This window comes from Eschrichtius robustus, chromosome 3 (assembly GCF_028021215.1).
Source record: "Eschrichtius robustus isolate mEscRob2 chromosome 3, mEscRob2.pri, whole genome shotgun sequence".
Classification (NCBI taxonomy): Eukaryota; Metazoa; Chordata; class Mammalia; order Artiodactyla; family Eschrichtiidae; genus Eschrichtius; species Eschrichtius robustus.
In genome coordinates this window covers 127,502,654-127,527,631 of record NC_090826.1, presented here as the reverse complement: position 1 = coordinate 127,527,631, position 24,978 = coordinate 127,502,654, and the positions used below count along the sequence as shown (strand labels likewise).

At 39.1% G+C, this 24,978-nt stretch overlaps 1 protein-coding gene across 1 annotated transcript; it reads left to right on the top strand.

Moving 5' to 3' along the window:
- Positions 1–806: 806 nt before the first annotated feature.
- SELL (selectin L) lies at positions 807–23,180 on the top strand. The gene is made up of 9 exons (XM_068538373.1): positions 807–921; positions 1,783–1,864; positions 3,116–3,502; positions 4,459–4,566; positions 10,616–10,801; positions 12,046–12,231; positions 13,922–14,050; positions 17,967–17,985; positions 23,015–23,180. Exons 1-9 carry the CDS (start codon positions 919–921, stop codon positions 23,031–23,033), a joined length of 1,119 nt encoding a protein of 372 aa, XP_068394474.1. The 5' UTR covers positions 807–918; the 3' UTR covers positions 23,034–23,180.
- Positions 23,181–24,978: the final 1,798 nt, after the last annotated feature.

Below are 24,978 nucleotides of genomic sequence, written 5' to 3'. Positions count from 1 at the left end.
TCCACTAGAGGGTGAGTAAGGAAAGAGGGAGGAGAAAGCTGAAATTAATCCAGTCTTTTGGGTTAGCTCTACTGAAGTTGAACACACTATAAATTTGTCTGAAATAATGTTTTTTTTCCCCTTCTTTCTTTTTTTAAAATTTAATTTAATTTGTTTTTTATACAGCAGGTTCTTATTAGTTATCTATTTTATACATATTAGTGTATACATGTCAATCCCAATCTCCCAATTCATCACACCACCACCACCCCCTCCCCACTCTCCCCCCTTGGTGTCCATACATTTGTTCTCTACATCTGTGTCTCTCAAAATAATGTTTTGATTGTGTGGTGCTTGCAATTATCAGGGGCCCTCTACCATGGATAACCAGGAGTTAGTCTAATGTTTATAAAAAGAAAGGAGAGAGACAGAGACAGGGACAGACAGAGACAGAGAGGAGGAGAAGAAGAAGAAGAAGAAGGAGAAGAAGAAGGAGAAGGAGAAGGAGAAGGAGAAGAAGAAGGGGAGGAGGAGAAGGAGGGGGAGGAAGAGGAGGGGGGAGGAGGAGGAGGAGATTGGAAGGATGGAAGGAATAAAGGGAGGGAGGAAGGAAGTGAGGAAGGAAATAGGGAAGGAAGAAGGGAGAATCTAGCAATAATGTCCTTGGTCAGCAGCTCTTTTTTTCTCAGGGTAGGTGTTAGAGGCCAGACTAGGAAAGGGGTGGGGAAAGAGGAACAGAAGAGGTGGGGGAAGAGGAGGGATCAGGGGAGGGGGAGGATGTGAACCTTGGTTAGAGAAATAAAAGAAAGTAAGCCTTTCTGGGGACAGTGAGTGCAATCTCCCTGTACACCCATCCTTGGGCAAGGACCCAGAGACCTCTGGTGCTGAGCCCAGAGGCTGAAGTGCTGCAGAAGAACTAGAGAAGGACGGAGCAAAGCCATGGTAAGCTTTTCAGCCTAAAAGATTTCCAGATGCTCAGATAGAACCTCTTCTTGGGATGCAGAGGCAGGTGGCAAAGGAAAAGAAGCAACTCATTTCTTTTTTGGTTTTAAAAAAGCCAAAACTAAAAATGCTGAGTCTAATTTAAAAAGTGCTCCTAGAATCTCTCTTCTCAGATGTGCTGATTTCTTCTCCTTGACTTGTCTCTGGTGAGGTTCTCGAAGAAGTACTACTATCTAGTTGAAATTAGCACTCTTGTGACTAAACATTGGCGCTACCTGAGAATTGATACACTTCAGAAAAGATGGTGTTAAGGTGTGAAGAAAATTTGTGGTCTTGTCATTTGAGTTGCTCAAAATGTGTTTCTTTCTAGTTCAAAAAAAAAATGAACTCCTTTTTTTTAGTAGTGTCTGTTTGGTTACCTAATTCTTTTAGGTATTTGAAGCATTGACCCATCATAGTCAAGTGTGAGATTTTAACATTAAATCTAGACATCAATAGTTCATTAAAGACCAAAGGACAGTTTAAAAATATACATACTAAATATCAAATAGTTTCATCTGACAGCTCAGCAGATAAGTAGACACAAAAAAATTACTAAAATGTAGAAAAAATCAGAACAGTAACAATCAGCAACTTGAGGCTAAAATATGAAAAAACAATAACATCAACTATGCATCAGTTTTGAGGCAAATTTAATTCTACTTTTTCACCCATGTCTGAGAAATCTCTTGCCTCAGACAGGTTTAGTAGGCATAAGTGTTATACTTTGAACTTTGAGAAAGTTGAAGGCACCTCCTCAAGTTGCTATAAAATTGTGATTTAGAGCATAAGTCTGAGTATAATTTTGTATTTTATTTGCAGATATTTCCATGGAAATGTCAGAGTGCTCAGAGGGGCTTATGGAATGTTTTTGAGCTGTGGGCCTGCACTGTGCTCTGTTGTGGTATGTTATGATATTTATATATTACTAAGCTTTTTAAGAAATTTATGTTCATTTTTTAGTAAATATCCACTGGGTGTACATATTCACAGGTAAAATTATTAGGTAGCTAGCTACCCTTCCTACAGACATCCCTTTTCTTCCTCTTACTTCCCCAGAAAACTCCTAACCTTGACCCACCCTTTGCTGCAGGGTTTATTTTATGACATTCTTTACTCATTAATCATAACTGTCTCCCAGTTCTCTGTACATTTTTGATATGTTTAAGTTGATCAAGATTAATTATGTTTTCTTTGCATCTGTTATTCCTTGCTCAGAATCCTTACGAAAGTATAAAAATTGGATCTGTGTTTTCTTTGGTATTTCTCCATAGTATTTGCCCTACACAGTGAAAACTCAGCAAATGGTGATGGCTGTGAAAACCTTTACCTTATGGTATAATAGTGTTTCACATAGATCATACCACGCTTAGAATGGCATATATTATTATGGTATCATTGTGTAATTATGTGTTTGTTTTGGTTTCTTCAAAGCGCTCGTATTTGAAGCACCCATATGATTATTATACACCATCAGTTGAGTATCTTTGTGTGCATAACATAATCTAAATCAATTTCATAATCCTACATCATTTGGTTTTGTCAATTGTTCTTTTTTTTATTATGTAGTTAGATATATAAGGCTTGGGCTGTGTGCTTTCCCCAGAAGAAGCTCTTCCTATGGTAAAACATTATCTTTTTGATATAAAAGTGAATACTTAGAAGTATGCCATTATTCCTGTTCTTATTTTACTTCTCCCTTAGAAACACAAATATTGGCCTTTAGGAAATTATCCCAAAATAAAAGAGTGGACAGTAAATTTCAGGGCTATATGATATCACACTTAAATTAACTTTAAATGATTGACAGCTGCTAAGAAAAAGAAATATGAATTTCCAAAAAATGTTGGCTAAATTTTACTTGAAAGAATTTTGAGAAAAAACTGTTTTATGAAAATAAATCTAAAAAGCCACCAAATTCATCTAAAATAGAGCTATGAGCAAAAGGATTCTATATCATGGCGAAAAGTGATTAGGACTAGAAGTTCTAGGTTCTACTTCAAATCTGCAAATGACTAATTCCATCACCTCAAGAGGGTAACTTACCCTCTTGAGGTGTCAGCTTCCTTGTCTCTGGCAGGCTCAGCCTGGATTAGTTCTGGGCTCTTTTCAGCTGTAACCACGAGGCTACAAAGTTCACACTGATGTCTTTCAGATTTCTTCGCACATCATGGAACCGATTGCTGGACTTACCATTATTCTAAGAGACCCATGACCTGGGAGAAGGCTAGAATGTTCTGCAGAAAAAATTACACGGATTTAGTTGCCATACAAAACAAGGGGGAGATTGAATACCTGAACAAGACGCTTCCCTTCAGTCCTAAATACTACTGGATAGGAATCCGGAAGGTAGGAGGGGCATGGATTTGGGTAGGGACCAACAAATCTCTCACCGAAGAAGCGGAGAACTGGGGCGACGGGGAGCCCAATAACAAGAAGAGTAAAGAAGACTGTGTGGAGATCTACATCAAGAGGGAAAAAGACGCAGGGAAATGGAATGACGACGCCTGCCACAAAGCAAAGACAGCCCTCTGCTACACAGGTAGGAGTGAGCAGACTGCTTCTCTAGGAATGACGGCACTAACCCCGCGGAAACCTGGGGGAGCAGAGCAGTTGCCAGGGCATCCTGAAATAAGTCCAGTCCTCTAAATAAGCTTGAGTCAGGTCACTTCTGAGCATTTTTGGTGTGGGAGGCTCGTCCCTATACCCAAAATCTATACCCTTGAATCACTTTTACATCAAGATGATAAATATATGTGGAAAGTAAGGAGGAAGAGCTAGACAATCGGTGTCGCTGATAATAAGGCAAGGAAGTGGAAGCAGAGAGATGGAACCAGCCAAGAGCTGAGGCTCACGTCACCTATTTCCTCCTCGTAAAGTAGGCGGCTTGGTGCTACGTTTCCTTCTTGGCCTAATCTTATATAATTCTATATAATGAAACTTTGCAGTGTTTCATTATCTGTGGTGCATGAAAACTTCTGTAGAGACCACGATGACAGTTCCAAAGCAATCAGCATTTTTTCCAAGTCATTTTTAACAGTGAAACATAGTTCATTTGGTCTCTTGTAAATTGGACTCTCTAGTAATGTAGCAAGTTCAGATTTTCTAATCTCTATTCAGTACTTTCTATAAAGAAAGGGATTGCCAAACATACTGCGGAAACGATTGGGGTCAGGTCATAGTTTAATCCACTTAACTACATTAAAAACAAAGAAATTTCAAGAGTTTCAATGTATGTCAGTAAGTTCCCTCAAATGTTATAGAGTATTAGCATTAGTAAATTCATTCTTAAAAAAATGTCTATGGCTGTATGACAAGTATATTACATAAATAAAAATTTTAGCATATGATTTTTATGCAAAAAGTGCTACTGATGTACAAATAAAGTTTTCCTGTTTATTAAAGTAGTCACAGCCCCAAAGTTATCTATGTCTAAAGAAATGACTAGGAGTTACTAAAAAAGTATTCACCTTAATATAATTTCTCACCCCCTTAAAGCTTCTTGTCAACCCTGGTCATGCAGCGGCCATGGACAATGTATGGAAATCATCAATAATTACACCTGCAACTGTGATTTGGGGTACTACGGGCCCCAGTGTCAGTTCGGTAAGCCACTTTTGTTCCCTTGTTTCTTCCTATGTAAAGTATTGTAGTTTATGAAAGTTGGTTGAAGGAAAATGATAGTAGCCATTCTGAGAAATGAGAAGTTTTGATCAGTAGGCTATGCTTGCACAATATTGTTACCTTTCCGTAAAGATTTCATAAGTCAGCATGAAGTTTCAATTCACTTCTCAGAAAGTCTTTTTGAGTGCTACAAAGAATATTGCTCTGGGATAAAAGCTGTAAGGATTACAATAATGAATCAGGCTTGGTAGGAATTCATAATCAAGTAAGCTTGCTGGATTCATTAGAACTCTGAAACTGAAAGAAACAATAGCATTTATCATTAGGAGGGTGAGTTACCCAGAAGGTAATCTTGCTTTTTCACGTCATCCTCAAGATCATGACAGGGCAAGGCCAACAAGAAAAGTTCACATCCTGATATACAGTATCTGTTGGAAAATATGATAATAAATCCATCGCATTTACTTGGGCTGGCATTTCAGGGGGTACAAGGACAAAGTTATTACAGATCCTGACCTTAAAGGATTTACAGTTAACTAGTGGAAATAATACATGCTTATAATTTAATGTGATGGAAAGCCAGATATGCTGGAGTAAGCCTATGGAGACTGAAAGCCGCCTAATGAAGGAATCTGCCCTTTATTTGACAATGAGAGGCCACTTAGTATCTGAACACCTTCATTTAGGGCCATTACCCTAGAAGCGGTACATAAGCTGGATTGAACAAAAAGAGAGAAGCTGGGGAGTATCATCAGGGGTCTATTGAAATCATTCAGAGTCACGGTGGTAGAAACAGAAAGGCAAGAATACATAGATTCAAAGACATGGAGTCTTTGACTTAGTCAACTCATTACTGAAAGAAACTTCACACCCTTTGATTGATATTGGTTGAGTTTCAAAACTATGCTTGAAGTATCTGGTGCATAAAATAGAAAATTATAATAAGAAAAAAAAGCAGTGTTTGCAATGAATAGATAAAGAATTAAAGCCAAAATAAATGTAAATGATCAACCAACTGGAACAGATCTGACTCATTTCAGTCAATTCTTGAGCCATGACTTCTACCAATACTTTACTTTCACTCGATTTCTAAATTTTAAAAAATTCTTATGTCATTGGCATGCCCATTTCACTCCTTTTTGAACATTTTACTCTGTTTTTGTCTTGGTTTCCATCATATCAGTCTTTCCTGGTTTTCTTTCTACCTATGATCATTTCTCCTTGGGTTTCTTCATGGGCACTTATCCAAGCCCATACACTTATTGTTATGTCTCATCTTCCATCTTTTGTCCATTGCTCTTCTGACTTTATGTGCCCCCTTTGGTCAAACCTAGCAACTTATGTGGACTCACAAACCTATGTGAACTTTGGACTGACAAACATGTATCCAGCCCTGAACTCCAAATATGCTAAGCATAACCTTTGGGATGCCCAAAAGACTGAAAAATCAATTGTCCCCAGCCAGCTTTCCTTTTTGTATTCCTTATCTCAGTGTGTGGTTCCATGATTTATATGGGTACTCTGGTATAAAACTCTCTCACCTCCCCCTACATTTATGCAAAGTAACACACTACTCTTTTTTTTTTTTTTAAACACCTTTATTGGAGTATAATCTTAACAATGGTGTGTTAGTTTCTGCTTTATAACAAAGTGAATCAGCTATACATACACATATATCCCCATATCACCTCCCTCTTGAGTCTCCCTCCCACCCTCCCTATCCCACCTCTTCTAGGTGGTCACAAAGCACCGAGCTGATCTCCCTGTGCTATGCGGCTGCTTCCCACTAGCTATCGGTTTTAGATTTGGTAGTGTATATATGTCCATGCTACTCTCTCACTTTGTCCCAGCTTACCCTTCCCTCTCCCTGTGTCCTCAAGTCCATTCTCTAGTAGGTCTGCATCTTTATTCCTGCCCTGCCCCCAGGTTCTTCATGACCATTTTTTTTTTTTTTTAGATTCCATATATATGTGTTAGCATACGGTATTTGTTTTTCTCTTTCTGACTTACTTCATTCTGTATGACAGACTCTAGGTCCATCCACCCCACTACAAATAACTCAATTTCATTTCTTTTTATGGCTGAGCAATATTCCATTGTATATATGTGCCACATCTTCTTTGTCCAATCATCTGTCGATGGACACTTGGGTTGTTTCCATGTCCTGGCTATTGTAAATACAGCTGCAATGAACATTGTGGTACATGACTATTTTTGAATTATGGTTTTCTCAGGGTATATGCCCAGTAGTGGGATTGCTGGGTCATATGGTAGTTCTATTTTTAATTTTTTAAGGAACCTCCATACTGTTCTCCATAGTGGCTGTATCAATTTACATTCCCACCAACAGTGCAAGAGGGTTCCCTTTTCCCCACACCCTCTCCAGAATTTATTGTTTGTAGATTTTTTGATGATGGCCATTCTGACTGGTGTGAGGTGATACCTCATAGTAGTTTTGATTTGTATTTCTCTAATGATTAGTGACATTGAGCATTCTTTCATGTGTTTGTTGGCAATCTGTATATCTTCTGTGGAGAAATGTCTATTTAGGTCTTCTGCCCATTTTTGGATTGGGTTGTTTGTTTTTTTGATATTGAGCTGCATGAGCTGCTTGTAAATTTTGGAGATTAATCCTTTGTCAGTTGCTTCATTTTCAAATATTCTCTCCCATTCTGAGGGTTGTCTTTTGGTCTTGTTTATGGTTTCCTTTGTTGTGCAAAAGCTTTTAAGTTTCATTAGGTCCCATTTGTTTATTTTTGTTTTTATTTCCATTTCTCCAGGAGGTGGGTCAAAAAGGATCTTGCTGTGATTTATGTCAAAGAGTGTTCTGCCTATGTTTTCCTCTAAGAGTTTGATAGTGTCTGGCCTTACATTTAGGTCTTTAATCCATTTTGAGTTTACTTTTGTGTATGGTGTTAGGGAGTGTTCTAATTTCATTCTTTTACATGTACCTGTCCAGTTTTCCCAGCACCACTTATTGAAGAAGCTGTCTTTTCTCCATTGTATATTCTTGCCTCCTTTATCAAAAATAAGGTGACCATATGTGCATGGGTTTATCTCTGGGCTTTCTATCCTGTTCCATTGATCTATATTTCTGTTTTTGTGCCAGTACCATACTGTCTTGATTACTGTAGCTTTGTAGTATAGTCCGAAGCCTGGGAGCCTGATTCCTCCAGCTCTGTTTTTCTTTCTCAAGATTCCTTTGGCTATTTGTGGTCTTTTGTGTTTCCATACAAAATGTGAAATTTTTTGTTCTAGTTCTGTGAAAAATGCCATTGGTATTTTGATGGGGATTGCAATCAATCTGTAGATTGCTTTGGGTAGTATAGTCATTTTCACAATGTTGATTCTTACAATCCAAGAACATGGTATATCTCTCCATCTGTTGGTATCATCTTTAATTTCTTTCATCAGTGTCTTATAGTTTTCTGCATACAGGTCTTTTGTCTCCTTAGGTAGGTTTATTCCTAGGTATTTTATTCTTTTGGTTGCAATGATAAATGGGAGTGTTTCCTTAATTTCACTTTCAGAAATTTCATCATTAGTGTATAGGAATGCAAGAGATTTCTGTACATTAATTTTGTATCCTGCTACTTTACCAAATTCATTGATTAGCTCTAGTAGTTTTCTGGTAGCATCTTTAGGATTCTCTCTGTGTAGTATCATGTCATCTGCTAACAGTGACAGCTTTACTTCTTCTTTTCTGATTTGGATTCCTTTTATTTCTTTTTCTTCTCTGATTGCTGTGGCTAAAACTTCCAAAACTATGTTGAATAATAGTGGTGAGAGTGGGCAACCTTGTCTTGTTCCTGATCTTAGTGGAAATGGTTTCAGTTTATCACCATTCAGGACGATGTTGGCTGTGGGGTTGTCATATATGGCCTTTATTATGTTGAGGTAAGTTCCCTCTATGCCTACTTTCTGGAGGGTTTTTATTATAAATGGGTGTTGAATTTTGTCGAAAGATTTTTCTGCATCTATTGAGATGATCATATGTTTTCTATTCTTCAATTTGTTAATATGGTGTATCACATTGATTGATTTGCTTATATTGGAGAATCCTTGTATTCCTGGGATAAGCCCCACTTGATCATGGTGTATGATCCTTTTAATGTGCTGTTGGATTCTGTTTGCTAGTATTTTCTTGAGGATTTTTGCATCTATGTTCATCACTGATATTGGCCTGTAGTTTTCTTTCTTTGTGATATCTTTGTCTGGTTTTGGCATCAGGGTGATGGTGGCCTCATAGAATGAATTTGGAGTGTTCCTCCCTCTGCTATATTTTGGAAGAGTTTGAGAAGGATAGGTGTTAGCTCTTCTCTAAATGTTTGATAGAATTTGCCTGTGAAGCCATCTGGTCCTGGGCTTTTGTTTGTTGGAAGGTTTTTAATCACAGTTTCAATTTCAGTGCTTGTGACTGGTCTGTTCATAATTTCGATTTCTCCTTGGTTCAGTCTTGGAAGGTTACTACTCATTTTTATAACTTACTGTTTCTCCAATTTGTCTTCTACTTATTAACTCTACACTATTGCCTTCATTATCTTCCTCCTAGATTATTGCAGTCATTTCTGAGCTGAGTTCCACATCTTTAAATTAGCTCCCCTCAAATATATTATTCATACTATAGGCAATCTGATCAATTTAAAATATCAAGTAAACATCACACATACGTGACCATCCACCCTTTAATTTCTACCTACCATTCGTCCTACAGAATAAAATCTAAACTCCTCAAGGCATAGAGTAATGCTTGATATATAGTAGATACTCATTAAACCAATGAAAAAAGGTAAAGGCATTTTGTCTTAGCTCCTATCTTTCTCCCTAATCTCATCTCACATCATCCCCTGCCTCCTCTTTCCTCCTAGTAACATCAAAATGCTTGTAGTTCTCCACACTTACCATATTGCTTTGTATATCAATCATTGACTTGCTCAGGGCTTTCTTGTTTTGCACATGGCTAACACACCTATTCATCTGGAAGATAATAGTTCAGGGACCGTTTCTTTCAGGAAGCTTTCTTTGGATGCCAAGACAGGCTAAGCATCCCTATTCTGTGTTCCAGTAGCTCCATATATTTCTTTCTTATTTATCCCACATTTGTTGAAGTCGTCGATTTTCTTGTCTGTATTCCCCAGTAGACTGACAGCAACTTGAGATCAGTCAACATCTTATTTATCACTGCATCTGTAAGATTGAGACCAGGCACTTGCTTGTGGGCATGAACTGTATGGGACAACATAAGTTACTTTCATTTGGAATTGTACTGTATATGGAAAATATTAAAATTCTTCTAATTTCTTGAATTCATTCTTCATTGAACTCTCAAGAAGAAGTTTAAAATGATGGCTCAAATTTGATAAGGAATAAGACACAAGAGTTGCAATATTTGCCTAAATGACATGGCAGGGCCTAAAACTTGAAGATTGAATTCCAAGTCTTACTTTGATCTATTACACCACCAATCAGGCAAGGAAGTAGACATACTTTCTGGAGAGGACTGGCAAAATCAAAAGAACTAAAGTTCTGGAACTGAGCTAGAGATGGTGAAGACAGAATCCAGGCTAAGATGCTTCCTAAAGCTTTTATCTTCTCCCCTTGTAAAGAAGACCAGTTATGGACACCCAGTCTTTCTCTGAACTTCCTACTTCCAACAGTCTAGTATACTCAGGGGCTTTGATGTGACACTTATTTCCAAACTGAGCTGGTCATTCCCACTTAAACCTATCTACATTTAAAAGCTCTCTCCCCAGGTAATGCCAAAGATAATAAGATTAGCTAATGTTTAATTAAAGCTTCCTATGAGCCAGGCTCTAAGTCCTTGACTTGCATTAAATTATTTAATTCCCACACCAACTTTAGGAAGTCAATACAATTATCATTATCCTTCTTTTAGAGGTAAAGAAGCTAAGCTGGAGGGGTTAAGTCACCGTGCTTAAAGGCACTTGGTTATCAAGTATCAGAGCTAAGATTCAAACCCAGTCATCAGGTCCTCGGAACACTGCCCAGTGTTTTTTTTTTCTTATTGAAGTGACTCAGTGTGAGCCTTTGGAGGCCCCAGAGCTGGGTACCATGGACTGTATTCACCCTTTGGGAAACTTCAGCTTCACATCACAGTGTGCCTTCAACTGCTTTGAGGGAACAGGCATAGTTGGGATTGAAGAAACCACTTGTGGACCATTTGGAAACTGGTCATCTCCAAAGCCAACATGTCAAGGTGAGTAACTGTTCAGACTAGAGGTTTTGTTATGGCAATCCTGTGTTTATAGACTGAGCAAATGTAGTACAGTCTTGCTAAGAAGTCTGTATCCTCTTTTGAAGCATAATTTAACCTAACTTAGATTATACTGTGATGATTTTCATCAAAGAGGTAATTGTTACTAATTAAAAAGAAAAACCACAGACAAAAAAAAGCAACCAAATATCTCTGAGACTACGTCACAGAATATATATATAATTTTCAGCAATACAGTGTGGTTATACTGTATTTTTATTTTATTTTATTTTTATTTTCTCATTGCTATGGCATAAATAATCAGTCTTGCTGAACTGCAGTTGAATTTTTGTTGTTCTCTTCTTTCAATAACACCTATTTTATGTGGTGTCCTACTTAACAACAAACAATTTCCTTTTTGGGAGTGGGGGGGCTAGAGGTCTTTTTTGATTGTTTTATTTGGTTTATTCTTAAAATCATTTTTTAGCTTTCCTCTTCCATGAACTCTCAGGAGAATAGCAAATTCTGTGAAAAACAAAAACACAATCTCTTGATTTTCTTTTTCATTTGAAATATGGTGGTTTTTTGTTTTTTGGTTTTTTCTTTTTTACTGTCAAGAAGATTGTCCCTTAAGGGGAAAAACTGGTGGTGTCTAAACTTGCGAAGTTTTGGTTACATTTTCTACATTTATGCTTTTCACTCACTAGTTCAAGTGGCTGAATTCTCAAAAGAACTATCCAAATCATTTTTTGAAGTCATAGAACTAATTGACCAACCTGCTGAATGTTATAAAAGTTGAGGGACTTGCTTCAGAGAATGGGGATGTTTTTCAAAACTGCTTGGGTAGACTTTAGAAGAGGTGAAAGGGTGGAAATTCTCTACATTCATTGATAATGCACCATAAGAGATCTTGAGGCCAAGGCCACGTAGCATGGCACTTCCAGCTGATGGAGAGTTACCAGGGCTGGGGCAGCAATCTGGAAGAGCCAGCCCTCCCCTCCTCTCCCCAATGCCCCCCTGCCCACCCAGGGCTTTCTGTGTTCTCCTGGCTTCACCTCTGACTCACCACTCTCCATCATTCTCAAGAAAATAAACTCTGGAAGCATCATCAGAAGTAATTTCTAGAAATTAGAAATGTCTAGATTCATGTCAACGGTTCCACAGTTGAGTTAGGCAGTTTGGCTAAAAACTGTTCGTCATGGGAGGGTCTCTGCTCAGAAATACTGATTTTTTCTTTTTCACTGAAGTGATTCAGTGTGAGCCTCTAACAGCACCTGATTTTGGAACCATGGACTGTAGTCACCCCCTGGTCGACTTCGGCTTTACCTCCATGTGTACCTTCAGCTGCTCAGAAGGAGCTGAGTTAATTGGGGAAAAGAAAACTATTTGTGGATCATCTGGAAATTGGTCCAGCCCTAGTCCAATATGTCAAAGTGAGTAAGTTTGCCCCAATATATTAAAGACTTAAAGAGGTAGCTGATTGATAAGCAGATGGTGGGGAAAGATAGATTAAACTTTTAAGTTTATTTTGCTAAATGTATGTCGCTTAAAAAGATTTGTACGCATTAATTTACCATAAAATCCTTGGCTGCTCTTGCCTCTTCCTTCAATGACAGTGATTTCCCCTTTTTTTTTCAGCCAATTCTCAACTCCTCCTATCTTAACCCTTAACATCTAAACTCACTGTCTATACTGACTTATTTCTTATCCATTTTTCTATTCCACTACAATCTCACTTCTCTGTTAGTCTACTAAAATGTCTCTACAAAAGTCACCAATGACCACCTAATTCCCAAAGTAATGGATACTTCTCTATTATCACTAAGCTGATGCCTCCCAAATCTGTCTGTGCATAAGAGGATGTGTCTTCCTCATCTCTATATACCCTCCACCTGACACAGCACCTGGCAATAGATGCTAAATTAATCCACGTTAAATTAGCCTGTGAAAGAATAGCTACCCATGTTTGCTCCGGAGATTATCTATACCAATGACAGAAGTCTTTAAATGGTAGGAATTGTAGAAGCTATCAGAGAAGCTGATCTCTCTGTGGCCCGGGACCAGGAAGTGGGGTAGGGAAATGGGGACATGGCGTGGGGTCTTTAGGGGAGGATTGTACATCAGGCTTAAGGGGCATTTCCTTTTAAGGCTGGACTAGTGTCCGTTTCCTCATCCTCATGCAGCCCATAGGTGTCCTCTGTTTGGATCCTCTGGGAACTTGCACCTCCTTTCCATTATACATTTGGGTGTGGGGATGGAAGCACCTTGAAAGGGTTCATCAAAGTAATGTGAAGAATAAGGGACAGTCAGATGCTGTGCCAATACGCAAAAGTAAGTTTCTTCAATTGGTGGTATCAGAAGAGATATTTTTCATATCAGTATTTTTTCAGTAAAGGTCCCCACATGAACTTAGTTCATACTTATAAGGATATATAGATGTATCCTTTTACTTATTTGTGAGGGAAATGGTAGGACTACATCATTTGAAAGACAGATTACTGCAGGTCCTTGGCATGTAACAGCGTGTGCGTATGTTTGCACAGCTGCTTCAAAGCATTAATAGATTTTTTTTTAACATCTTTATTGGAGTATAATTGCTTTACAATGGTGTGTTAGTTTCTGCTTTATAACAAAGTGAATCAGCTATACATATACGTATATCCCCATTGCAGCTCTATTTACAATAGCCAGGACAGAGAATAGATTCCTTTTATTGATAAGTTGCCTGGTTCAGATCACTGGCTTTTATTTTTCCTGAAGTTGTACTTAACATTTTAGCTCTTCTCTGTGTTTGAGTCCCAACCATTCAACAAGGTCATGGAGCTAAATACAATGATGACTACTTTTTGCCAAAATATTTAGGTACATCTCCCAGGAATTCCATGAATCACAAATCTGAGGATTGAGATTCTATAGGCGTTGAGCTAGAAAAGCTGGTCTAGTCTTTTCTCTGCTATAGACTCATCATGGGCTTTCCCATGCCGATTTCCTCATCTGTCAAATAGCATCAAATGGACAATTATTAGAAGATGTAAGAATGAAGAAAGTTTAATGTCATGAGAAGGCACTAAGGAAATAATGCTTGTGGCCTCATGCTACATGCCTTACTGATTTCTCTTGCAGAAGTAGACAGAAATTTCTCAATAATCAAGGAGAGTGACTATAACCCCCTCTTCATTCCGGTGGCAGTCATGGTTACCACATTCTCTGGGTTGGCATTTATCATTTGGCTGGCAAGGAGATTAAAAAAAGGTACGTGAGTTTACCTTCATAAAAAAGTAATACAACTTTAAAGTGGAAAAAAACATAGAAACCCACAGGAAATTAAGTTCGAGAGCCTCAGCTAAAGCAGGATACCAAGTTCTGGGTTCTATAGACATCAGTCCCTGGAGATGTGTGAAGCAGCCCAGAACACACTTTCATCAAAACAAGTTGGCTGATTTTTGCTTTTCATTCTGACAAATCTTTTAAAAATGACTACTGTCTTCAAGGTACCTTGCTAGGGTGTTAACAGACAAATGAGAAATTGTAATGGTTCTTTGCTATTATTTAATTCTAAAAAAAAAAAAAAAAGGATATGTGATCTTGTCCTATAAGAGCCTACATGTTTTTGATTTCAGTGCAATTCCACTAGGAAGTGAATCTAATGTCCCATAAGGTTTTCAAAGTACTCCTCCCAAATACCTAGCCTTGCCAAGAGTCAGATACCTGTCCGGCTCCTGACATGTGGGAGTTGTATTGTCCCTTAGGGAAATCCCCACATTTTTCCCCAGTGTCTATTCACCAAGGTTACAGCTTTAGCCAAATGTGCCCCATACTCATGCTTTCCATCCACTCTGGACTAGAGAAGAAGAGGGATTAAGGAGGGTTGCCTCAAGAAACTAGTATCTGCTGCTTGGAATAGTAGATGAGACACCACCAGAGAAGAACAACAGCATCACTCCCCTCACCTCCCTCCTGAGTGTGTCCAAACCCTCAAGTGGGACAAACTTGCCAGTTACAGGCCGACAGTCAGGCAGGCCTTGGGTATGTGCTGCCACATTTGGCCAAAGTCATCAGACAGAAACATTCAAGATTATGACATGTATGGATATTAGGCAGCTTTAAAGATAATGCTGCTTCAAGTTCAGGGGCCATCAATGACCTCAAAATAACTGCTAAACAACTGCTCTGTGTTGCCTCTGTGGGGCCATTTTAATTTCAGTTCCATCAAATTAATTAGTATGTATTCTACTCCATGAATATGGTATGTAAAGGCTGCCCCACCACCCATTCTCACTGGCAATTGCAGGAATATTATCTACCAATCCCTAATGGTCTTCTGCTATGACCTGATCTTTCATTCCAAATTTAAGACTAAGGGTACTAGATTAGTTTTATAACCAACCCAGAAACACAATGGACGGGGGTGCTGTTGATGTGCAAGAACTTCAGTAACTGTAAAGTAAGAGCCCTGAGCAGTTAAAATGTCTCTGCCCCTGCTCTTGGAACTTCTGCTGAGATTGGATCCCATTGTCTTAGAGTACTATGCTATTTACTTAAATATGGCACTAAGGCAAAAAAAGGATGAGATTTTTCTCCCACCATTGATTACCCTTTCCATTGAGACTTAAAGACTGCCCCCAATCATCTTTTCTTTCCTCCTGCCTTGAGTGACCTTGGCAGAAGTGAGGGGGTGGAGAATAGAGTGGGTAATTTACACTCCACCCTCTGGGATAAGAGGGCTATTATCTAAGTAACCATTAAGGACTTTGGGGCTGGGAATCACCTTAGTAAGGAGATATTCCCAAATTCCAAAATCTTTTAATAAATGTTAGTAGAATAAAAAGAATAGAATTGAAGTCATGTGTATTTAGTGGTGGGGTGCAGGAGGTGGGATGCTGCCTAAGGCTGTACTATAAGCAGTGGTGAGAAAAGCAGTGGGGTTGTTTTGCAATTTTTATACCTTGGAGTCATTTCCGTACAAGATCTCAAACTGATAACTTGAAAACTGCATGCCCCTACTGGGGGAATCAGTGTGGGGCAAACAGGAAACAGATAACGGGCAGTTAGGCTAGTTACAATTATGCCAACAGAAAGCACAAGAGAACAGAAGCCCCAAAAGATCACTGACTTTGTAGGGTATCTTTAATCTCACACTAAATAGTCTTCATTTGTGAAACATCTTCTGATAGCTCCAACTTTCAAGTGACTTTGCCTTCTAAAACTTTTAGTTGTAAGTTAGATCTTTGAAACACGAAGAATATTTTTCCTATAGAGACAATTATTAGAAATGACGGATAGGTTCCCAGGCTAAACCCCTAGAGCTTTTCTAATACAATAAATCTGCATGTATACAGTATTCATCAATCTGATAATTTTATAGGCTTTTGGTGTTCCAAAAGCTGGAAAAAGGGGACAAGCAAATATTTAGAGCACAGTAGCCAATGAAATGACCAGACTCTTGACCCTTGTCCTGTCCTCAGATGGATCTTCTGAAACTGTACTTTGTCCCCTGCCCTAGTTGTCTTAATACCCAGACTTCAGCTCCTTTTTTCGGAGAAAGGAATAAGGGTGGGCTCCAGAAACATGCCTCCCTGTGCATGGGCCTGTCTAGAAATATTTGTTTTCTCCTAGCACCATCATTCTCTGATTAGTCATCATTACTGGCCCTGTTCAGTAAATGAGGAAACTGAAGCAATGATGTTTTAGGCCAAATCTCTAAAATTCCATATCAGCAGGGGCCAGAGTCAGAGATCAGACTCCCATCCATATATGCTCCTTAAAACCACTGGTCTTCAGATTAATAAGGCTCTATTTTTTTACCCACAGAAGAATTGTTTACCTGAACCAACACACAGGGTGAGAACAGGGCACAAAACTGAACACAGGCCCCTTAGTTCCCTTTTTCTTGAAAAAGAAACTTTCTCAATAGGAAGAGATTCTTGCTCATGTATGTGTTTCATTGTCCCTAAAAGAAAAATATATTCATATGAAAATGAATGGAATCTGAAACTCACTCAGATTTAATTCTCCCTGCTCAAGTGCTTTTGGCTCATGTCACCAGCAGGCTAAATTTTGGAAGAAATAGTTAAAATAGTAATTTCTAACATTTTAAAGGTTTAAAACAAGAATTGAGCACTGTCTATGCTCTAGGCCCTGGCCTAAATACTTTGAATACATTTTATCAACTCAGTGAGGAAAGTATAATTATCATGCCCCTTTCACAGATGAAGAAATGGTAGCTTAGAGAGAATAAGTAGCTATTCAAAGACACACTACAGTTGGCAAAAAAGGACCTGGACCCAGACTGGATGATCTAGAGCTCTAGTTTATAGACACAGAAATATATTGCCTCCCAGTGATTTTTTTTCTCCTCAAAAAGCATTTTTTGCTTTTATTTCCTCTGGATCCTAACCCTGCAGTTCATTCATCTACTTATTTATAGTCTGCTTTTTTTCAAAAAGAATGTAATATAGTTTACCAAATGCATTCAACACAGCAAATTAAAATTAGTTTAAAAGTAAGAAAAATAAGGCCCAAATTTAGAATACCAAAAATAAGTCAGAGCCAGGGGTATAGTTAGGATAGAAGAGGGTTTCAGATCTGGCTGAGTTTCCTTGTAGCCCGTCAAAGAAGGAAACATAACCAGTAATGATACTCACTGTGTTTGTAAGATAAGAACAAACACAATGGTTACCCAGATGAGGCATGTAGTTCCTACCACTGAGACCTAAATGTAATTTCTCTTGTGGATTTTCACAGAGAAGATGGTGTGAAGTGTAATGATACATATTCTTACAGTATTAGCAGCTGAATCTCTTAGGGAAGAATCTGCAGGTAGGATGAGATGGCAGATCGGGATATGTAAACACAAGAATGGGTACATGGGGCCTGATCATCGGATAGTTCGGGCTGGACTTCTGTCTTTATGAGCAGCACAGCGGATGAAATGGTGCTCTGAGAAGCATCTGCATGAATGAGTCTGTTCTGAATAAGTATCTACCACTGTTCGTATTAGAACATTAAGCCAGTACCTCAAATCCCCTTAGACACCATGCGGCCCACCTAACAAATACAAAATACACTTCAAGAAACAGTTTTGAGAGAGGGAATCTCCCTTCTCTCTAAGTATAAAAAATTGAAATTGTCTGCTTTTTCTGATGCCATTTTTCTCTTCTATTTTTAGGCAAAAAGTCTCGGAGAAGGTAAGTTTTATCAGCAAGAAGTTTCGATATCTGTTGATGTCTTCTCTACCCTCTGCTTACAGAGGGTAAGTATTAAGTATCTTAATACTTCCTCTTATAGCTAGACACACTAACTCCTTATTAGTTATTGACATGGGGTCTCATCCAAATGAAGTTTCCAGATAAAGTAATAAATCTACTAACCTTCCTTAAAAGCTGTCAGGTTTTTTAGTGCTAGAGGAGCTGAATGAATGAATGAACAAGTAATGCCCTATTAAGAAGGGGTAGTTTATGTAAAGACAGTTTTTTCTGATTGCTTCTGAATTTTCTTTGAGGACTGGAAGCACTGTGGTTTATTTCTTCTTATCCTGGCTGAACATGGGGGCAATTCTAAGTACAGTATTCAGGAAACATTCAAGTCAACAAGGATTTATTGAAAAACTAATGAATCCCAGGCTCTAAGAAAAAGGTATAATTCCAGACACCAGGCCCTCAGCACCTAGCACAAGATGGCAAATGACCTCTGATAGGCATTGACCTTCAGAAATGTGGGAAAGGTGTGGAGCCTGAATTCTACTTGCAGCTTCCCCCAAAGAGGGGGAAGTTTTTTGGCTTGGTCTTGAACCTCAGATTTCTTCAGTTGCAGAAACACATACATGTGAAAATACAAGGCCCACCTGGCAGAAATGAAGATAGCAAAACACTTCTCAGTTTCAGGGTTTAGTGACTTGCTTTGAAATATTAGAAGGAAAGTATAAGTCAAACGAACAATGGAGATGAGACTTCGGTGACAGACTACCCAGCTAGACAACTGGGTACCTTTCCAAATGCTGGAGGAAATGAAGCAAGATGGTCCCTGAGGAGGTTGGTTTCTTGTTCAGGCAACCACCCTACCAACCACAGATTGTTATTGACAAGTCCTTAGTAGTTTAGTGAGCTGTAGTTTAAAGTACAAAAGAAAAACTGGAGAGACAGAAGGCAACAGAGGACAATTATAAAGTAATTTATAAGCCATATGAAGGAGTATGGACTTAATCTTGAGGTCTTTGGGGTATTAGTAACAGGGGTTGAAGCAGGTGAATGTCATGCTGAAATTTGCATCTTGGGAGTATCACTTTGCATAAAAGTATGCAAACATGGGAGATGAATGCCTCTGGGGGCAAAGAACTGTTTTGGAGGTATTTGAAGTTCTCAGGTTAAAGCCGATGATGCCTGTTTAGGGCAATAGCAATGAGGATGAGTTCATGAGATAACTGGTGGTAGAATCAACTGAATATGATTACTAATTGGCTAAGAGAGAGGGAGAAGATTCAAGTAAGTTGCCATGGTTCTGATCTGGGAACTGGTGGATGGTTACCATCTCTACTGTATTATTTACTGAGAAGGGAACACGAAAGAATGAGAAGTTTTGGAGGTGGCAATCATGGGTTCAGTTTTGTACCTGTTAAAATTTAGGTGTCTGTGGTTCAACCATAGTCCGTTGATTCTATCTGTAGCAAAAGGGCTACCTTGGGGCAGAAGAAATGGATTTGGAGGTTCTCACATTATAGGAAGTAATTGTATCTCAGGAGCAGGTACAATCACCCAGGGAGTATGTGCAGTGTGAGAATGGAAGAGGATGTGGGAGAGAGGGTAAGAGCCAGAGGAAGGTCAATATCAAACAAGTCAGCTAAGGTAAAGGCGAATGGGAAGAGGTTCCCAGAGATGTAGAAGGAAAATGAGGAGAGTATGGGGTCATGATCCTAAGGAAAAAGGGAAATGGAAACTATTTCAAATACTGCCATGATCCACTGGATATAATAAGGGTATCAGTAGGGAAATTGTTTTCAATGCTGAGGTCATGACAGAAGTCCTGTAGCCAGGGGTCGAGGAATCAGTGGGGATGAGAACATAGAGGCAGAACGTATACATTATCTTTTTCATAAAACTTGGCTGGAAGGAGATGAAAGAGTCAGGAGGGGTAACTGGATGAGGACATAGGGTCCGTGAAGTTTCTTTTATTCTATGTTCTATTATTGCCCTATCTTCCATTAGATAGTGTAGATGGGTTCCCTGACTCTTCTCTAGGCTGAACTCCCTATCTCTGTGGGCAGGAAATCCACAAGCTATAAAGATTTCTTTCATGCTCACACCCACTGAGTGAAAGCTTTTCTGGCACAATCTACCCAGAGCTGTTTTCTGGCCACAGGAACCACCTGTGTTTTAATTGCCACTAGATGGAAGCAGATCAATTTTTCAGATGTCCTTGGAGGACAGGAAGAGGAGATGCTGGCAGGAAGAGCATTAGGATTAAGTACCATATTAAGCTAATTGCCATATTAAGTTTAATGGTTCACTGATTTTTACAATGAACCAATCAATAGCTGTTTATTAACCCCTTTTTGTTGGAAAAATGTTCAGCTTGACTGAGACACCAAGAGGAGTAAATCCTTGTGCCAGACCTCAGGGAGATTATTATCTAGTTGGGAAGTTATGACAGAAATATAGAAAAACATTTCAGAAAAATAAAGGCAGAATATGGTAATGGTCAATGAATTCTGTATTGAAGACCAGACTTCTTCAGTACAGAAGATGTTTGGTGATCGCAGAAAACCTTACAAAGAAGATGGAACCTGGGTTGGTTTTTGAAGGATGGATAGGGTTTAGGTGTATGGACAGAAGCAGGGAAGGCAGTCTGGAAGAGGGAAATGATGTAAATGGTATGGTACTGGGATTCTGAAAACATTCAGGGGCCAGTGAGTAGAACTACCTAGAGCCCGTGGTGTACTGAGGAGCTGTGAACAGAAGTTGGAAGGGAAGCCTTGCCCCATCAACACAGGTCTTGCACACTTCACCAGACATTCCAGAAGGACGTAGCAAAGAAGAATTATTTGCCCAGCTGCCTTGGGATACTTCAAATTTATTGGCCAAAGTGACCATAGAATCATAGAATTTTAGTTCTGGAAAGGACCTTGGTATTCAAACTCTCTTGATAATTGAGCTAATTAAATAACTTTCCTATAGTGCCTGAGCTAGTGACAGAGTTAGTTACAATAATAACAAACATTTATCAAACATTAATTCCATGCTGTGCACTGTTCTGAGTGTCTTGCATGTCTTAAATCATTAAAGATTGCCTACAAGCCTGTGGATGTAGGTACTATTAATATTTCCATTGTAAGGTGAAGGAACGATGAATTTAATTAACTACCTGAGGTCACTGAATAAATGGCAAAGCTGAGATTTGCATCCATCTAGATCCAAAGATCATGTTCTTAACGTTTATGCTTCTAGAACCCAGGTTGGAGGTGTAAGTCCCAGACACCCTCCTCCTCCAGTATTGTAATTTTTTTTGCACTGAAACCATTGTGTGATGGCACTGAGGAAGGGTGGAGTGGAAGAAGTAGGGTGTGTTTCTAAAACAAGCCAAAGGTAAAATGAACACCATCACAACACCATGTATCAGTTTTTTTTAAGCCCTTGAGCTAACACTCATAGTCCTTTGTGCTGATTCCTATTAGCATTTGGTTGGTGAATAACTGACTCCTAGTGCATTTGTGGTTTCAATTCTTGCTGGGTTATTTTGACTCTTCTGCAAACTGGTTCTGTTTATCACCTCATTTGGTTTCTAGAGTCTAAATTCTGCCTGGGTAAAAGCTACACCCAAGATACACAGGAAGATACGATGCCAACCTCAGAGAGGGGGGTTATATGAAATTTTGTTTTCAGAAACATTTTTATCTCTGTAATTGGCAAGCGCGCTTGCAGCTGCTGAACTGTGGTTTACCCTGGTGGCTCACCATGACAGCAGAGTCTCAGGATCTGGTTCTCCCTTTGAAAGGTGTTATTCAGACATACCCTATTTGGTTCTCCCTTGTTCTCTCCAAGAATGAGTTGTTTTACACACACAAGTGTCATTTTTTTTCCCACAAAACTAAATTTGTCATCATCTCCTTAAATCATATCCCACCAGAATCAGGCATGCAGAACCACTACCATACCTTTCACGAGTTTTGATGTTCTCTAATTTCTCTTTCCATTTAAATATGCCTTATTTTACTTTTCTGACTTTTCACTGTTCAAAATCTATCAAAATGCCCTTCATATTCATTAGCCCTGAAGACAAAGCCTGTCCCGCCAAAATTTCTCTCAGTGTGTTCTGAGGACTAGCCACTTAAGCATTACCAGGGAGCTTGTTAGAAATGCAGAATCTCAGGCCCACTCAGACCTGAATCAGGGTCTGTGTGTGTTTTTTTTTTTAACATCTTTATTGGAGTATAATTGCTTTACAATGGTGTGTTAGTTTCTGCTTTATAACAAAGTGAATCAGTTATACATATACATATGTTCCCATATCTCTTCCCTCTTGCGTCTCCCTCCCTCCCACCCTCCCTATCCCACCCCTCTAGGTGGTCACAAAGCACCGAGCTGATCTCCCTGTGCTATGCGGCTGCTTCCCACTAGCTATCTATTTTATGTTTGGGAGTGTATATATGTCCATGCCACTCTCTCACTTTGTCACAGCTTACCTTTCCCCCTCCGCATATCCTCAAGTCCATTGTCTGGTAGGTCTGTGTCTTTATTCCCGTCTTGCCCCTAGGTTCTTCGTGACCTCTTTTTTTTTTTTTTTTCTTAGATTCCATATATATGTGTTAGCATACGGTATTTGTTATTCTCTTTCTGACTTACTTCACTCTGTATGACAGACTCTAGGTCCATCCACCTCACTACAAATAACTCAATTTTGTTTCTTTTTATCGCCAAAAAATCTTGAAACAATAAATGCTGGAGAGGGTGTGGAGAAAAGGGAACACTCTTGCACTGTTGGTGGGAGGGTCTGTGTTTTAACACCTTGTCTAGGTGGTAAGCACCTGAAAGGGTGAGAAGCGTTGCTTTAGGGTTTTCTTCTCATTCCTGTGCCTTAGTGAATGTCCTGCATGTTGTAACTCATCTGAAAGGGTTCCTTTACTCTTCTGACCTTTAGTGACTATTTACCTTTACTACCAACACTTTATTTTTTACAATTTTTAGGCTCCTGAGTTTAATTTATTTTCTCTTGTTTATCATTCAGCATGGATGAGCCGTATTAAACGACCTGCTGTGAAAGAAAATTCTTGGGAAACTGAAGTGTCCCTGGATCCTTCAAATCCCCCTCCATGCAAAGTTTTGCCTGGTGGCATCTTCTACACTGAAGATGAAGTGTGTCTATTTCAGTGCATCTGAAAAGTTTTCAATACGACCAGCTGCTCCTTCTCTTTCCATTTTGCCCCATCACCCCTACCCCCACAAGTTTCCCCCCAAGTGCGCAGTTGTGGGTTTTATAGCTCAGTATTTTATTATTTTTTCCATGGACAAACAAGACCATGGGGAAAGGATTACTGTGGAACATAAATATGCCAATTTCACTCTTTCTCGACTCTGGCTTCCAGCTTCAATTCTGAGCTGTACCTGATGACATATCCTTTGAAATATAGCGAAAATTTGATACATATGCAACTACAGGCTCAGTTTTGTTACAGATCACATTTTACCTCCCCAGCCCTCCAGTGTACAGTGGAGACCTATTCCTATAGAAAGTTTATAAAATTGATGTTACCCTTGCTTTCCAGCTCCAGCAGAGTAATGGGGATCTGCTCCAACTAGGAAAAGTCCTATTTGCACTGCAGCCCCAGCTTCTATAAATGGAGGCCATCCTATTTCACTGCCTCCAGGCTCCCGCCTTCTTCAGCCATCTCCCCTTCTCAGTTGCCTGACTTCCACACGGAGCAGCTCATGACCACCAAGCAAAATGAGAGATGAGAAAGATAGCCTGCACTGTTGGTTTTTTTTTTTTTTTTTTGGATTTGGGTTTTAATGTCTCATTTTTGTTATTGGGGGTCCTTCCTCACCCCCAATCCTCTTACGTATCCACCTAGATTCTATCTACTCTTTATGATTCACCTCGGGCATCCCCCACCCTTACCACTGTTTTCCTAACAAGTCCTTAATTAGTCCAGCCTGTGACAAACTCCCCTTCCTGGCCTCCTACTGTGAGGTTAGTCAGTAACATGCAATTTGATACTTAAATACAGTTTTTTAAAAAAACGTTACCTAGTTTGTTATTTTTAAAATTATCATATGTGTGTTTTCTCCCCAGTGAAATTGAATCCCCTTAAAGGCAGAAATTGGGCCACATCCCTGGAATGTCTAATTCATTACTTGACACTTACTTAGTAAATGTGCATTCAATAAATCCGAAAGAGAACACAGCGTACTGTTGGTATCACTTGCAGCGAACTCTCTCTCCACGGCATGTGACAACCCATACAGATACTCATCTAGTGTCAAGGGCTGAATTCTTATAAGAGAATAGGGCCCTGTGTAAAAACTAGCTGGAAATACCTCCTTGCGCCATGGCCAATACAGCTTTCATATAAACTTCTACATTTTATGAGAATGATTTTTTTTTGTGATGATTACATGTTCCTTTCTCAAAGCCATCTCAGATTTTGCACGACACCAAGGGCTGTTGCAAAAGATTCTCCATGCTGTGCACCATAAATTGAGGATGTGCCATTCACATTCATGTAGCTTAGAATGCATCCCTCAGAGTTATACAGTGCACAACCTGCATGGACTCCCATGGCAGCCCTGATTGCAAGAGCTTATTCAACTAAGACATCAGGATCAAAGAACACAAGTGGAGGCTACTTCTTGGGGGTAAGATGTATACAGACTTAAAAACACAGTCCTATGCTTAAGCCCTAAGGCTACTATATGATCTTAGGAATTATGTCATGCCACATTCCTTAAATAAAGATTCGTAAGATTCATAAATAAATAAATAAAGATTCATAAAATAAATTTCTCAAAGACCTTGGGCTTAACCTTCCTGAGACTTAGTCGTAAGAGCGAAATATGCCTTGTTTACCTCACAGGGTTATTGCAATGACTGAGTTGGGTATGAAATTGCTTTGTGAACTGAACCTTAAATGTAGATTTTTTTTTCCCCACCCAAATCTTGTCTTTCATGCATTCTTAGTGTAGGATTCTGGG